The sequence below is a fragment of the Bison bison genome, unplaced genomic scaffold (genome assembly GCF_000754665.1).
Source record: "Bison bison bison isolate TAMUID 2011002044 unplaced genomic scaffold, Bison_UMD1.0 scf7180017864323, whole genome shotgun sequence".
NCBI classification, from domain to species: domain Eukaryota; kingdom Metazoa; phylum Chordata; class Mammalia; order Artiodactyla; family Bovidae; genus Bison; species Bison bison.
This window is the reverse complement of record NW_011494895.1, coordinates 1,264,019-1,281,250: the sequence shown is the minus strand read 5'-3', so window position 1 is coordinate 1,281,250 and position 17,232 is coordinate 1,264,019. Positions and strand designations below refer to the sequence as shown.

At 36.5% G+C, this 17,232-nt stretch overlaps 1 protein-coding gene across 1 annotated transcript; it reads left to right on the top strand.

Annotated features, from left to right (window-relative positions):
* The first annotated feature begins 3,010 nt into the window (after positions 1–3,010).
* Positions 3,011–3,385, top strand: LOC104998119 (histone H2B type 1-like). The gene has a single exon (XM_010853136.1). It carries the CDS (start codon positions 3,011–3,013, stop codon positions 3,383–3,385), a length of 375 nt encoding a protein of 124 aa, XP_010851438.1.
* The last annotated feature ends 13,847 nt before the right edge of the window (positions 3,386–17,232 follow it).

Here is a 17,232-nt window from a genome sequence, read left to right as displayed (position 1 = left end):
ATAATGTCACAGCATATTACCTACTAACATGGCCTGAAATATACCTACTTGTTAGTTTTATTTTTTTATTGTCTGTTTACCTCTCTCCCATTACCCATCTCCCACAGAATGCAAACTCTTGGGTATAAGAATCATTGTTTCATTAGTGTACAAGGCCTTAAATAAAATCCAGACTCCCATAACACAACATGCAGAATCCCTAGACGTCAATCAAAAATTATGCATTATACCAAGAACCAAGAAGATTTCAAATGGAGTTAAAGAAAGCAATCAGTAGATGTTAACATCAAAGTGATAGAGATGTTAGAATTATCTGCAAAGATGTTAAAGTAACAGTCATAAAAATGCTTTAAAGAGAACTGCAAACACATTTGAAACAAATAATAAGAGAAACCTTCTCAGCAAAGAAGTAGGAAGTCTCAACAATGAATTGAAAGAATAAAGAAGAACTAAAAAGAAATTTTGTAAAGCTCAATACCAAAATTAAAAAAATAATAATCAAGAGAAGGGTTTGTCAGTAGGATGGAAGGGGCAGAGGAAAGAGTGAGTAAACCAGAGATAGAATAAGAGAAATTATCCAGTGTAAACAACAGAAAGAAAATAGGCTGGACAAAAAAATGAGAAAGCCTCAGGGACCTGCTGGATTACATATAACAGAAGATCTACCTCTCATTAATGGAACTCTTGAAAGGAGATGATAAAGCATAAGGATAAAAGCATATTTGAAAAATAATGGTTGAAAAAGTCTTGAATTTGGTAAGAGCAACAAGATAACATATTCAAGAATTTGACCAAACTCTAAACAAGATAAAACTCAAAGAAATCCACCACAAGAAACATCATAGTCAAAACTTTAAAACTAAAAACAAAACAAAACAAAAACAATTTCAAAACATCAAGAGAGGAACAGCATCTTATCTATACAGGAAAAACAATTCAAATAACAGTGAATTTCTCATGGGGAAGCATGCAGGCCAGAAAAAGGTGACATTTTTCAATTACTGAAAGAAAAGAACTGTCAATTAGGAATCCTATATCCAGCGAAGATATCCTTCAGGAATGAATAAGAACTCAACACTTTCTCAGATGAAAGAAAAATAAGGTATTATGCTATCAGAAACTTATACTAGAATGGCTAAAGAAAAGTTCTCTAGACAGAAAGAAAACAATAAAAGATGGAAACTTGGGACCCCAGAAAGAGAATAGAGTAAACAAAAATATGGGTAAACACAATAAACTTTTCTTCTTGAGTTTTCTAAATTATATTTAACAATTGAAACAAAAATTGTAACACTGACATGGTTTGAAATTCCTGTAGGAAAAATACCTATGACAATTAGATCAAAAAGAGTATAAAGTAAGGAGATACAAGGAAGGTACATTTTTTACTATACTTTATTGGTAAAAATATGGCATAATAAATAAAAACACTATATATAAATCAAAATGTAATCCTCCCTCTCTTTCCTCTTTTTTTTTTTAACACAGCATGCCAAATCTGAGATTGACCCTGTGCCCACCCCTGCATTAGAAGCACAGAGTCTTAACCACTGGACTTCCAGGTAAATTCCATCTTCCTTTCCTCTTTCCTTTCTTCCTTTACTTTTTTCTTTTCTCTCATCTTTCTTTCCCTCTTTTTCTTTCCTTTCTTTCAATATCCATACATTGTCTTTCCCTCCCCTATTCCTTTTTTTTCTTCTTCCTCTTATATTTTTGATGTTATCATTGGTTTTTAGATTTATTATTGCACTCAGATCAAACATTGCTGAATGTGATTTTTCTACTTTTTGGAATTCAAAGTGACCTTTTATTTCCCAATGTGTGGCCAGTATTTATACATAAATTCTGGGCCATAATTGTTATAATGTTTCAAAGTGGTGATTTTCTAATTTTTATTTCTTCTATATTTGTTAGCTGGCATTCTATCATAGAAAAGAACTTTCTTCTCTCCCTTATTCAATGTGTGTGTGTGTGTGTATATATATATATAAAATATACGTATGTATATGTGTTTATGTGTGTACCTGCATTCGTTTGCTTGTTAGCAGCTTGGGAGTTTGCACTCTTATTTCACTCAGGTTACAACTTCTCACTGCCATGTTTGTACTCAAATTTCCTAAGTTTGGTCAATAGAAGCTCTTACAGGCTGACTTGTCATTTCGCTGGATTTTCATTCTTTGAGGAGTTTTTTAGGTTTTGGCATAACAAAATGCTTTAGAATTATCTTAGAAGTTTCTTCTCCCTGCTCTGAAATTTGTCATTTTTTTTCATTTTCTTTTGTGAAAAATGGTGCATGATGATTCAGTAGTGTCAAATGAGACTTTGTTATGAAAAAATGAATAAATTAATTCTCTCTGGTTTCTTCTCCCATCTGTAATCATATCATTTAGATATCTCTCAACTCTCTACCTATGCCTGCATCTATCTATCACACATATGCTTGATTTGTTATGGTGAGAGTATTTATACTTTACTTTCTAAATTTCAATCTTGGTGATCCCTAAAGCTTTAACATGGTATCTCTATTTTCCTCTTTAATGACAGGATTTTATCAATCTATAGGTGGTTTCCTCACATTTTAACAGGGGAGCAATGCAAATTTTTTTTTTTTTGTATTACAAAAAGTTTATTTTTGCTGCTAAGTGAAAAATATACAGTAGTAAAATACTATTAATAAGAATGCTAAGCGGATGAGCCAGGAAGTTTTAAAACTACTTTAAGATGGATGACAATACTGATTTTTTACTGTATTTAGACTCAGTGCAAGGAAACTTGGTCTCAAAATACATCTTGCTAGTAAACTTGAAAGTGGATAAGATAATTGGGAGGAGAGGGTAAACAAGAGACAAAAGGAGAGATTAAGATTACCTCCTAGGTTTTACCTGAGCAACCAGGTGGAAGGTATTACCTTGTTAACAGTATAGAAAAACCCCACCCTAGCGTATCAGATTTGGGAGGGTGCTGGGCATTTCAAGATCTTTCTGTGTTTTTGGGTGTTGTCCTTAGAGACATGCCTGAACCAGCTAAGTCTGCTCCTGCCCCTAAAAAGGGATCTAAAAAAGCTGTGACCAAGGCCCAGAAGGACGGCAAGAAGCGCAAGCGCAGCCGCAAGGAGAGCTACTCCGTGTACGTGTACAAGGTGCTGAAGCAAGTCCATCCGGACACAGGCATCTCGTCCAAGGCCATGGGAATCATGAACTCCGTCAACGACATTTTCGAGCGCATCGCTGGCGAGGCATCGCGCCTGGAGCATTACAACAAGCGCTCAACTATCACATCCAGGGAGATTCAGACCGCCCTGCGCTTGCTGCTACCTGGGGAGCTGACCAAGCATGCCGTGTCCGAGGGCACTAAGGCTGCCACCAAGTATACCAGCTCCAGGTAAATATAATATGCTTAGTCGCTGTTAACGGAGAAGGCAATGGCACCCCACTCCAGTACTCTTGCCTGGAAAATCCCATGGACGGAGGGCCTGGTGGGCTGTAGTCCATGGGGTTGCTAAGAGTCGGACACGAATGAGCGACTTCACTTTCACTTTGGGCATTTCAATGTAGGCAGAGGTAAACTCTGTCGATCAGGGCAGAATTCAGGGAGATACAATTATGGATGCCGACAACAGGATGATACCGTTTAAATCCATGGCCTTGGGTGAGATTCCCTAGTCAGAAATATAGTCAAAGAAGAAAAGAGGATCCAGGATCTGGATGTATTTCACATAAGCAAACTAAAATTGTAAAATGTTACATGAAACCAATAAAGGAACGAGTATTTGTTTTACAAGGCATTCATTTGATGTGACTTTAAAACACTGAATTTTTTAGAGGATTAAATATTGCTTTTCTAAAAATCCAATTTGGGTATCACTTTTCATGAGTATATCTAGATTAAAGAGAGATTCACTTTTACTTCAGTTTTAATATGGAATAATAGAGTTCTTTTAGAATCCTACTGTTTCATTATTTGTTTTTTAAATGCTCAACCATAATTTTGCATTTTCCATTCCATCTCGTATACAGATTTTACACTCAGAATTTCATATGCAGGAAATTGACAAATTGATATGCTCTTGATTTCAGGTGATGTGTAAACCAGTAAATTATATGACATAGAGTATGAGTTTCAAGGGATTTTGTATGTTACTTTTTAAAAAAATGATGCTGAGAAAAGAAAATTTTTTCACTAAAGGCTATATCTGGACATACGAACAACGAATGACTTTAAAAATGACACCAAAGCCCACATAGACAGAAAGTAAAACAAGGAGATGAGGCTGATGGGTGTCATCTGCTAATCCCAGACACTGATATTGATCTGAATGGTGCAGCCAGTTCAGCTGAAAACTGGGATGGAGAGAAACATTAAGTGATTATTGCACTTTAAGTGGTTTTCTAAAATTTCCAATCATTAACGTAAGCCTGAAAATTGAATCCAGAATAATAACTGGGTCAAAGCAACTTCACACTTACTCCTAATCTATGAGCATAAGAAAATAACAGTAATAATAGGCAGATATCATATTTAACCAGGACGATACATTAATGATCGTTCTAGTCATTCTCATGCTCCATTCAAATTTCTTTGCATCCAGCACTCATGGTGGTGTATTTATGCTTGGTTCAACTATCTGATCTTTCACACATTCTCCCTCTCTCAAGTTCATTTGTTTAGGCCTATAATTTTGTGGTTTTTATCTCTGCCAAAGATCCATCTGATTGGGATGATCAGATTTCATATCTCTCAACTGCAGCAAAAAAAAAGTGTCTTTCATGGAGATACAGAAAATTTGAAACAAAAGTTGTTGTTATCAGAAAGATACCAACAAGAGGATTAAAATTTCTCTTTATAGATTCAATCTAGGTGCACTCTGCATCATGTAGCCCCAGGCATCACATTTAAAACAGAACTGCCAACAAGGTGATGAGCTGTGCTATATGGAGGATTGTTTGGAGGCAAAAGAAAGACATTATTTTCACTAGTAAAATATAGTAATGAGAGCAGATTGTCTGATTTCTTCTATGTGGAAACAGTAGTAAACCGCAAAGGTTGGCAATGCTCTTATCTTAGAGTCAGCTTTGTTCCAAGACATATATTCCCAAATTATGAGGAGACAATCTACGAGTAATTCAGATAAAGTCAGTCTTTGGCATCTGTCAAAGTCAAGAGTAAATTTGCAAGCTGTCATAAGACTGCCGTGTCTCTCCAAAGGCTCCCCAGAGACCTGCTTCACAGATCATATTAGAATCTTGGAAATCATGCATGCACTTTATTATATTCCCTATATTCTAAAATGAGCACAGGGGCACATTTTTCAACTGGACAGCTATGCTGGTGTGATGTAAAGAAGCATGAGTGAGGAGGTACGAAAGGAAGTTGAGTCAGGGAGAAATGAGAGAATAAGGTAAACACAACCTATTCCTACTTAAATTTTCTCTGCGCTCACCATGTACCATTATTTAAAAGATGCATTTATACTAAGTGTTCACGGCCCTTCATTCCTTGACTTGGGCTCTCTATGACTCTGCTGTTTCAGTAACCATGCACTTAAAGCAAGGTGATGCTGTGTCCCAGGGGGCCTGGGATAGTCCTGGGTTTAAGGCTATTGTCTAGACTATCACCAGCACCTACTTTCATTCTGAAAAGTCTTCCCATTCGGACAATAAATTTTATGGTCACCCTATTTAGGGGGAAGTTGATGATGGGGGCATTCTGCAGGGAGCAAAATCATAAAATATCAAGGCAAATGTGGAGACGAGTTTCCACCATTGTCTTACATAGGCCATGGAGGAGTTGAACTTTACTGAAGAGTAGACTTGGCTTTAATTTTTTTTCCCCCAATAAATCAGTGCTTGTGGTAAACAAAACAGGTCATGGAGAGACCAGAAATGAAATTCAATCTTCCTGGAGCCTGGTGCTAAAGTAACCATGACGAGGGTGATTGCAAAGTTAGCACAGAACATTCAGAAATAAGGTGGGTGGCATTTGAAGGGCCAGATGATTTCCACTTGCTTGAGAGTAAAATTTTTTAATGAGGCTTAAAATGGCTTCAGAAATTGTAGATGCTAAGAAATAACCTAAATCTAGAGTATGGCCCGCTGAACATCACCACCTAAAAATATTAGCCTAGACATATAATATCTATGGCCAGTGCCAGTCAACGTTGAACCTTTAAAAATGGTGGAGGTCACAGTGGAGAGTATTTTGTTAAGTTTGCATTACCCAGGCCAAGACAGGCTGTGCTTAAGAGATAGAGTTTCCTTTTAAAATATATTTGGTTCTATAATGTTTTAAGTAAAATAAAGTTTCCTAATAATTGTTGCTTTAGAAAAACTCTGATCATTTTTTTTTGCATAGCCTAATTAGGCAGAAAAGATTGATCACATCTTCAAAAATAGCTGTTTGTATTTGTGGTAAGTCTTGGTGGTGTTTGTCAGTTCCCCACTGGGGAACTGGGGAACCCCTAACCCTAATCCTGAGTGAACAAACAGGCAACCTGGTTAAGTGATCAGTAATGTGCACACTAAAAATCAGAGGACACTCACCCATTAAATGTAATGACAATTATATTTAAATGTTATTGTATACATTTTTGACTCCCCTGAAACAAGCAAGCAAGCAAACAAGTAAACAAAAGACTCCTTTATGGAAAGACCGATACACGGTCATCAAAACAGGTAAGGAGAATCACTGAATTAAATCAGTTTGGAAAATTAGAAGGTACACATTGAGCAGACACAGATACAGGGCATTGGTGATGAGAGACTTGGTCATCTTTAGGTCTTTCTTAAGTTGATTTATATTCATAAATCATCATGCTTATAGGTTAAGCATTTCAAACAAAAAATAGACAAAAATTAGAAATTCATTTTGTGGCATTTTTTGTCTGTGCTAAATAAAAGCAGCAGTTTTTGTTTTGTTTTTATGTTCCATGTCATGTAGTGCTAATGAAGTATAATATAATAAAATAACAGGTTTAGGGAGGATTCACAATTCCCCTTAACCTATTGAAGTTTCCAAGAAATTCTGATTAAAAAGCATGCTAATTATAACAAAACTAGTATTCACGAAAAGTGTTTGACTATATTTAATAAGTATGTAATTGTTTTCAAGTAAAGTCCTATTCATAGAAAAACATTCTTACCTGCAAAGAAAAATCATATAAAATAAGAGCCTTCCACAACCTAAGGTATATTACAGTACAGAATTATACACAAATCAAGTGACTAAACTAACCAGAGGGGAAAAATAATCAATATTTGGGTCATTCCAGAAAGTACATATTTTTCTTTTCATTTTAGAAACCAAGGGTGCGTCTCCTATTACATGAGCAGTACATTATTAATTTTACACTGCTAAGTGACTTCAGTCGTGTCCAACTCTGTGTGACCCCATAAACGGCAGCCCACCAGGCTCCCCCATCCCTGGGATTCTCCAGGCAAGAACACTGGAGTGGGTTGCCATTTCCTTCTCCAAAGCAGGAAAGTGAAGAGTGAAAGTGAAGTCTCTTAGTCGTGTCCGACTCTTTGTGACCCCATGGACTGCAGCCTATCAGGCTGCTCTGTCCAAGGGATTTTCCAGGCAAGAGTACTGGAGTGGGGTGCCATTGCCTTCTCTGAAGTGATTAAAAATTTATGCAAAAATTAGTCACTACTCACATACTTTTCTCATTTGCGAAATGCCTTTTTTTTTTCCAAATTGATTAAAACTAAGAGGAATTCTTTTGTAAAATTTTTCTTTATGAATGCTCCTATAATCTTAAAAGTGGTATTTTTGTTTTTAGATACCACAAACTACTCATGCAGCCAGAGGCCCTATAATTTTGTGTTCTCTATTGATTATTTGCTGTTCTTTCTAGCAGAAGAATATTGCTGTTGGATTTCTACCGTGAACTGAAAAGATGCAACACTGAACTCAATATTTACATAGCATTCAGTGACATTATAAAATATACCTGGCTATTGGATTCTTAGAATATTTAATCTCCAAGGAAAGCATGAGAACTAAAATGTCAAGCTGTAAAACATTTTGAAAGAGTCATTTATTTTTGTTTAAGCCTCATCGTGAGACAAAGGCAGTAATCCTCAGGGAATCTATTTTTTTCTTCCATGATAAAAGGAGCAACGATGATGATTAACATTTTTTTAACTCAAGTTGAAGCTGGTTATAGAGAACTTCCATGTGAAGAAATAGAGAAATCAATCTAGAGAAATCTAGAGAATTAATCTAGAGAAAACTAGCCATAAATGTACTGGCATCAACTTGGGTCAAGCAAGACTCATTTGCAGACTAAATAATAAATCCTAATTATTGTTTCCAGCTTCACTGTAAATATTTCCTTCTTCATGTCTTGCTCAGTCTTTGCTGTATCAATATCCTGTTTTATGATGTCCATGTCATTCACCCTATCACACAGAACTAAGCCAATTCTGTCTGTAGTCTTTATGATAGTTTATACATTTTTCACTAGCTTTTCACTCAAGTTATGCCACCCACAGATTACTACATTTATCTGCCTTCAATATACCAGAAGTTTCAGAATTTCCATATTGCTGAGTAAGCTTTCTTTGTGTCGTGGAAGAATTGGGGTTTTCACTGATATACAAGTCCAGAAATTACTTCTCTGCTCTTTAAAAGTATTTGGTCTTTTAACAAATGCAATAGTACTTAACCAATTTGTTGGCTATTTATTCTGAACCCTTAATAACTCAGCGTGCATGAATGTTTTGCTGGAGTTTAAGTTGCCAACATCCGCTGGATCACCGAAAAAGCAAGAGAGTTCCAGAAAAACATCTATTTCTGCTTTATTGACTATGCCAAAGCCTTTGACTGTGTGGATCACAACAAACTGGGAAATTCTTCAAGAGATGGGAAAACCAGACCACCTGACCTGTCTCTTGAGAAATCTATATGCAGGTCAAGAAGCACCAGTTAGAACTGGACATGGAACAACAGACTGGTTCCAAATAGGAAAAGGAATACATCAAGGCTGTATATTGTCACCTTGTTTATTTAACTTATATGTAGAATACATCAGGAGAAGGCAATGGCACCCCACTCCAGTACTCTTGCCTGGAAAATCCCATGGACGGAGGAGCCTCGTAGACTGCAGTCCATGGGGTCGCTATTGAGTCGGACATGGCTGAATGACTTCACTTTCACTTTTCACTTTCATGCATTGGAGAAGGAAATGGCAACCCTCTCCAGTGTTCTTGCCTGGAGAATCCCAAGGACAGGGGAACCTGGTGGGCTGCCGTCAATGGGTTTGCACAGAGTCGGACATGACTGAAGCTACTTAGCAGCAGCAGCAGCAGCAGAGTACATAATGAAAAACACTGGGATGGATGAAGCACAAGCTAGGATCAAGATTCTGGGAGAAACATCAATAACCTCAGATATGCAGATGATACCACCCTTATGGTAGAAAGTGAAGAAGAACTAAAGAGCCTCTTGATGAAAGTTATAGAGGAGAGTGAAAAGTTGGCTTAAAGCTCAACATTCAGAAAACTAAGATCATGGCATTGGTCCCATCACTTCATGGCAAATAGATGGGGAAACAACGGAAAGAGTGGCTGACTTTATTTTTCTGGGCTCCAAGACCACTGCAGATGGTGACTGCAGCCATGAAATTAAAAGATGCTTACTCCTTGAAAGGAAAATTGTGACCAACCTAGACAGCATATTGAAAAGCAGAGATATTACTTTGTCAACAAAGGTCTGTCTAGTCAAGGCTATGGCTTTTCCAGTAGTTATGTACGGATGTGAGAGTTGGACTATAAAGAAAGCTGAGTGCTGAAGAATTGATGCTTTTGAACTGTGGTGTTGGAGAAGACTCTTGAGAGTCCCTTGGACTGCAAGGAGATCCAAGCAGTCCATCCTAAAGGAAATCGGTCCTGAATATTCATTGGAGGGACTGATGTTGAAGCTGAAACTCCAATACTTTGGCCACCTGATGCGAAGAACTGACTTATCTGAAAAGACCCTGATGCTGGGAAAGATTGAAGAGAGGAGAAGAAGGGGATGACAGAGGATGAGATGGTTGGATGGCATCACTGACTCAATGCCCATGAGTGTGAGTAAACTCTGGGAATTGGTGATAGACAGGGAGGCCTGGCATGCTGCGGTCCATGGGATAGCAAAGAGTTAGACATGACTGAGTGACTGAATTGAACTGAACTGAAGTTGCCAAGAGATAAAGGCAATTTCCGTATAGCTTTTAATAAGATTGATGTCATGCCATATCCGGTTAGGTTGTTCATAAAGATGTTTCAGGATGACATGTGCTAAACATCAGATATTGGTTAGATGCTTTCAACCAGTTGGTAAACACTATTATATATGCAAATATTGAGATACTGGAAAAACACCAGCATATTCAAGCTCAGAGTCCACCAATTAAGGTTTTGGACTATGTAATATTTATAGACTCCTAGGTTAGCATGCTATCTCGATAGATAGATAGGTTGTACAGCAACATGGAAGAAACTAAGATATAATAAAATAGCCACCCTTATTGAATACCTACTATAGAACTATGTGGGCTTCCCAGGTGGCTCAATGGTAAAGAATCTGCCTGCAGTGAAGGAGATGTGGATTCAGTTCCTGGGTTGGCAAGAATTTCTTTCTCCTGGAGAAAGAAATGGCAACACACTCCAGTATTCTTGTCTGGAGAGAAACGCTATGGACAGAGGAACCTGGGGAGCTACAGTCCATGGGGTCACAGAAGAGTCAGACACAACTTGGTGACTAAACAACAACAATGCAACTATGTACATGCTCAGAACTTTAATAAATCATTTTTGAGTTTTACAATAATGCCTCTAGGTCCACACTTTTGCCATCCTCATATTAAAGATGAGGACGTAGAGACTCACATAGCTTAGGGGACTTTCCTGCTGTTACATAACTAGCACATGGACATTGACATAGGGGGCCCTTTGAGTTTTAGATCCATCAGTTTTCACCTCACTACCCAATATTAACACTACTGACACACTTAGAAGGCAAACTGTGTTAGTGAATCACATGCAAATTGACAAGGTTTAGAAAACAACTAAAGACTGATGTGACAGTAAATAGAATTACCTTCTAAAAAGGAAAAAACATTTCCTCCCTCCCCCACAATTTTCTTACTTGTTTTTTTTTTTTTTTTAATAATAGCTAACAAAGGCCAAAAATGGAAAAGTGCAAAAGAACTAGGACAAGTAGGTCAGGTGAGATACCTGCTCCTTTTACATGAAAGGACTTGGATTAATTTGATGAACTTTGTATAATTTAATTTTTCTTAGGAGAAGTATATAAAAACCAGCTCAGGACTAAGTAAGCAGTAGGTTGTTAAAAGAAGCAAACTTCTTGATGACAATGTGAAAAAGAACTGATAGGAAATGAGATGAGCCTCAAAAGACGGGTATTATTATGTGTTTAATAATGAAGGCATTAGCACTGCAATTGTTAGAATTTAATCTGTTCTATCACGAAATAAGGATCTAGATAGTAGGCAGTAATTAAAGATTGACTTTGATTTAGATAATCCATTTTAATTGCATTTTTAATTGTAGTGAAAATTTCATGAAGTACCATCTGAAAATGCTGATGTGGAAAGATTAGCTAATCAAGATCATGCCGCTATATTTGAATTACTAGAAAGGGACCATGAGAAGTCAGTGTAAAATCCATCTCTCAACTAACACACAAGTCCCTCTAATCTCATCTCACCTTCTGGAACAATGTATAACAAATTAAAGCTGGTTCACGAAATGTCATACAATCTGGCAGCAAGATTCTAATTGATGAAGAAACAGCTTTTTAATGGTTCTTTAACAACCAAAGAAAATTTCAATTACCAGGAATCATGAAAAAAAAACTACCTTAAGGGGACAAAATAATTTCTACCAGTTTTCTTTAACCTACTAAGAGCTCCAACTGGACACTTTTTGACCTGTTCACACTCTATTCCGTTTAGTATGGTTGAACAAATGAGCAGCTGGCTTATTACTGTGAATGCTTTTAAAAAATACATGTTCAAAATTAGAAAAAATACAATTTGAGCATTTAAAAGATTTGCTTAGCCCAGAACACCATGTTTCCACTTACACAATCTTACTCATTACTGCTTCCCTCATGAATTCAGTGATCAAGGTTAGCCTTGAAATGAGTTTAGAAATACGAAATTTGGCTTTATTGGTTCCCACCATCCTTTTGAATTCTGTTTGCCAATCTCCACAGCAACACTTACCACACTGTATTTTTAAAATAAAACTTTATTTTCAGTGTTTCCCACTAGCAATGAAACAGTATGTGTTCAATATATACTCTAATGTTGGATAGACTATTATAATTTCCTGATATTTTGATTAATATTCTGGATATTGTAATATGTATTGATGTTCGGAGATTACTAGTTCTATATGCTTCCGCAAAAGTACATACACACATTAATTAAAGACAATACACACATATTGTCTTTGTTTTAGATATTCTAAACAAATACACCTAAAATCTGCCAACTAAGCTGGTTTTATGTCTAATCAATATAAAACAAGTATATTAATCATATTCTAGACCCTTATATTTATAATTTAATTTCTCCAGAATTATCTAAGGAGGCAAAAAACTTATACTCTGAAAAATAGAAGATGCTAATGAAAGAAATTTAAGACAACACAGTTGGAAAGATACACTGTGTTCTTGGATTGGAAGAATCAATATTATTTATGTAAGCATGCTATCAATGGCAATCTACAAATTCAATGCAATCCCTATCAAATTAGCAATGATATTTTCCACAGATCTAAAATAAAACAATTAAAATATGTATGGAGACACAGAAGACCCTAAATGGCTAAACAATCTTAAGAATGACGACCGGAGCTGGTGGAATCACACACTCTCACTTCAGACTATATTACAAAGCTACAATAATCAAAACAATGTGGTTTTGGCACAACAAGAGACATATAGATCAATGAAACAGGATAAAGCCCAGAAATAAACCCAAGCACTTATGGTCAATTAATCTATGAAAAAAATACAAGAATATACAATGGAGAAAAGACAGTCTCTTCAATAAGTTGTGCTGGAAAAAACTGGACAGCTACATGTAAAAGAATGAAATTAAAACACTCCTTAACACCATACACAAAAATAAACTAAAAATTGATTTAAGACCTAAATGTAAGGCCTGACACTATAAAACTCTTAGAGGAAAGTATAGGCAGAACACTCTTTGACATAAATCTCAGCAAGATCTTTTTTGACCTACCTCCTAGAGTGATGAAAATAAAAACAAAAATAAACAAATGATACCTGATTAACATAAAAGTTTTTGCACAGCAAAGGAAACCATAAACAAAATGAAAAGACAACCTACAGACTGGCAAAAAAATATTTTCAAATGATGCTACCAACCAGGGATTAATTTCCAAATTATACATAATATGGAGAACAGTATAAAGGTTTCTTTAAAAAATTAAAAATAGAGTTACCATATAATCCAGTGATCTCACTACTGGGCATATATCCAGATAAAACACTAATTCAAAAAGAAAAGATATATGCACCCCAATGTTCACTGCAGAAGTATTTTCAATAGCTGAGACATGGGAGCAACCTTAACATCCCTTGACAAGATGAATGGATAAAAAAGATGTGTCATATATATATTCATATATATATCCATTCATTATATATATATATGCTACAACTCCTTTTCCATTTGTGTGTGTGTATATATATATATACACATTCATACATATATCCATTAACATATATATATACATAATATTAACTATACTTCATACATATATCTATTTATATATGTGTGTGTATGTGTATATGTATGTATGTATACACACACACACACACACACATATATATATATATATATAAATTATACTTTATTTTCCTGGGCTCCAAAATCACTGCAGATGGTGACTGTACTGACAAAATTAAAACATGCTTGCTCCTTGGAAGAAAAACCATGACTAACCTAGACAACATACTAAAAGCAGGGACATTACTTTGCCGACAAAGGTCCATATAGTCAAAGTTATGGTTTTTTCAGTAGTCATGTATGGATGTGAGAGTTGGACCATAAAGAAGGCTAAATACTTAAGAATTGATGCTTTCCAACTGTGGTGCTGGAGAAGACTGCTAAGAGTCCCTTGGATAGCAAGGATATCAGAACAGCCAATCCTAAAGGAAATGAATCCTGAATATTCATTAGAAGGACTGATGCTGAAGCTCCAATATTTTGGCCACCTGATGCAAAGAACTGACTCATCAGAAAAGACCCTGATGCTGAGAAAGATTGAAGGCAGGAGGAGAAGAGGGTGACAGAGGACAAGATGGTTGGATGGCATCACTGACTCAATGGACAGGAGCTTGAGCAAGCTCCAGGGGATGGCAAAGGACAGGGAAGACTGGCGTGCTGCAGTCCATGGGGTCTCAAAGAGTCAGACACACCGAGGCACTATAGAACCACAAACACTTCAAGCATAGAGTCCAAAGAAAATTGTTAAAAGCAGGTATCTCTTTATCCCACCTCTAGAAAATCTTCAGTGAGACTCAACAATCTGAAAAATAATAATATATAAGAATTATAACATAGAGGCAATAACTGCCATTTAGGGTCACAGAAAATTATAATTTCCATTATTTCATTTATCTCCAAATTGAATATAATTAAAATGTTCTCAAAATACGTGTGTTAAGATTATTTGCTAGCTAACATAATCAGATCAACAGCAAAGCTCTTCTATCTGCTGAGTACACTGGCTATTCAGAGAGGTTCTTCTGGATGTTGCTTTAGGAGGTAGAGTTGGGAGAAGGTAGCTGTCCACAAGCCTAAAGTAGTCCTTTGTGAAGTTGTATCCTGGAGGCACTACAGAATAATCTCTGGTACCTAGTAATCTTAAAACTTTCAAAAGTAATTCTACAACTTCAGTATGGAGGTTAAGCAATGCTGCTTATTAATGTGGGAAACATACTGCAGCTTTAAAAAAGTAAAAATAGTAAGACTTGTGTTACATTTCCAGATTAAGTGTATATCATTTGTAAGGAGTTCAGTGTAGTACAGATGAGTGATTTTGGTGATAATGTGTGAGAAAGCATTTGCTTTTTCTCTCACTAAATAAGAATAACAAGGAAAAAGAAAAATTGGCAAAAACGTTATTAACATTGAAACTATGTGAGACATCCACATAGCACATATTATAAGCAGTGTCCTTTATAGTTTGTATAAATGGATTACTTTCTTCTTTATTCATTTCAATAAATATTTACTGAATATTTATTATGTGCATTCAGAATAAATTCATCCACATGCCAGATATTTTTTTAAGGAACGTCTGCTATACTACTGTGTACAGATTAAGTCATATTACTTACTTCAGTAAATATTTATTGAGCATTTACTATGTGCAAGCAGAAATTAGCACCCTCAGAAAGTGGTTATTTTAAAGGAAAATAAACAGAAATATCTTTGCAGACCCTGTTAATATCCTTTATTATGGAGGAATGAAGGCTGTCTTTGGGGCTGAGCCCAGAAAAGAAAAGAATCTTTCTACTTAAAGTTTGTTCCCTGACATAGAAGGCATTGTTCAGGATTGCTTTTTCTGGCTGGAAGTTTAAGGAAAGACCAACCAAACAAAAACCTGCCATAACACAGTCTTATACTGTGCCTGACAGGAGAATGACCCAAGGGGCACTTTCCTGGGATGGGGAAATGGAGAAACTTCAAAATCCTTTAGGGGAACTAGGAAATCTTAGGATTTACTGGCTCTAGAAAGTTTCCCCGTACATACACACATATGTGTACAGCCATATGGCTCTTATATTTTATAAAAATGGTGTCAAAGTATTCATAGTTTTCTGCATCTTGGCTTCCCTAACTAACATACATTGTACAAATCTAGCTACAGCTTCACTGCACTCCCAGTGAAAATTTCAACAGATTCATCCAGGTCTTGACAAACTGATTCTAAAATATAGATGGAAGAGCAATGAACCAAAAGTAGCTAAGATATCTAAAGAGGGAGAGAAAACTATGCTACTAAATACCTAGGTTTATGACAAACCTAGACAGTGTATTAAAAAGCAGAGACATCAGTTTGCTGACAAAGTCCATATAGTTAAAGCTATGATTTTTCCAGTACTCATGTACAGATGTGAGAGTTAGACCATAAAGAAGGCTGAGAGCTGAAGAATCGATGCTTTTGAACTGGAGAAGACTGTTGATAGTCCCTTGGACAGTAAGGATATCAAATCAGTCAATTCTAAAGAAAATCAACCCTGAATATTCATTGAAAGGACTGTTGCTGAAGCTGAAGCTTCAAAGCTTTGGACTTCCTGATGTGAAGAGCCAATTCACTGGAAAAGGCCCTGATGCTGGGAAAGACTGGAGGCAGGAGGAGAAGGGGGTAACAGAGGATGAAATAGTTGGATGGCATCACTGACTCAATGGACATCAGTTCAGTTCAGTTGCTTAGTCATGTTGAACTCTTTGCGACTCCATGGGCTGCAGCATGCCGAGCTTCCCTGTCTGTCATCAACTCCTGGAGCTTGCTCAAACTCATGTCCCCATTGGTGATGCCTTCCAACAATCTTATCCTCTGTCATCCCCTTCTCCTCCTGTCTTCAATCTTTCCCAGAATCAGGGTTTTTCCAATGAGTCCATTCTTTACATCAGTTGGCCAAAGTATTGGAGTTTGAGCTTCAACATCAGTCCTTACAATGCATATTCAGGACTGATTTCCTTTAGGATGGACTGGTTGGGTCTCCTTGCTGTACAAGGGACTCTTAAGAGTCTTCTCCAACACCACAGTTCAAAAGCATCAATTCTTTGGTGCTAAGCTTTCTTTATAGTCCAACTCTGACATCCATACATACTACTGGAAAAACCATAGCTTTGACTAGGTGGACCTTTGTTGGCAAAGTAATGTCTCTGTTTTTTAATAAGCTGTCTAGGTTGGTCATAGCTTTTCTTCCAAGGAGCAAGCATCTTTTAATTTCATGGTTGCAATCACCATCTGCAGTGATTTTGGAGCCACCCAAAATAGTCTGTTACTGTTTCCATTGTTTCCCTATCTATTAGCCATGAAGTGATGGGACCGATGCCATGATCTTAATTTTTTGAATGTGGAGTTTTAAGCCAACTTTTTCACTCTCCTCTTTCACTTTCACCAAGAGGCTCTACGTTTCTTCTTCACTTTCTGCCATAAGGGTGGTGTCATCTGCATA

Bases quoted from the DNA above. Each gene is read 5' to 3' on its own strand.
- LOC104998119 (XM_010853136.1), top strand. From the start codon at position 3,011: ATGCCTGAACCAGCTAAGTCTGCTCCTGCCCCTAAAAAGGGATCTAAA.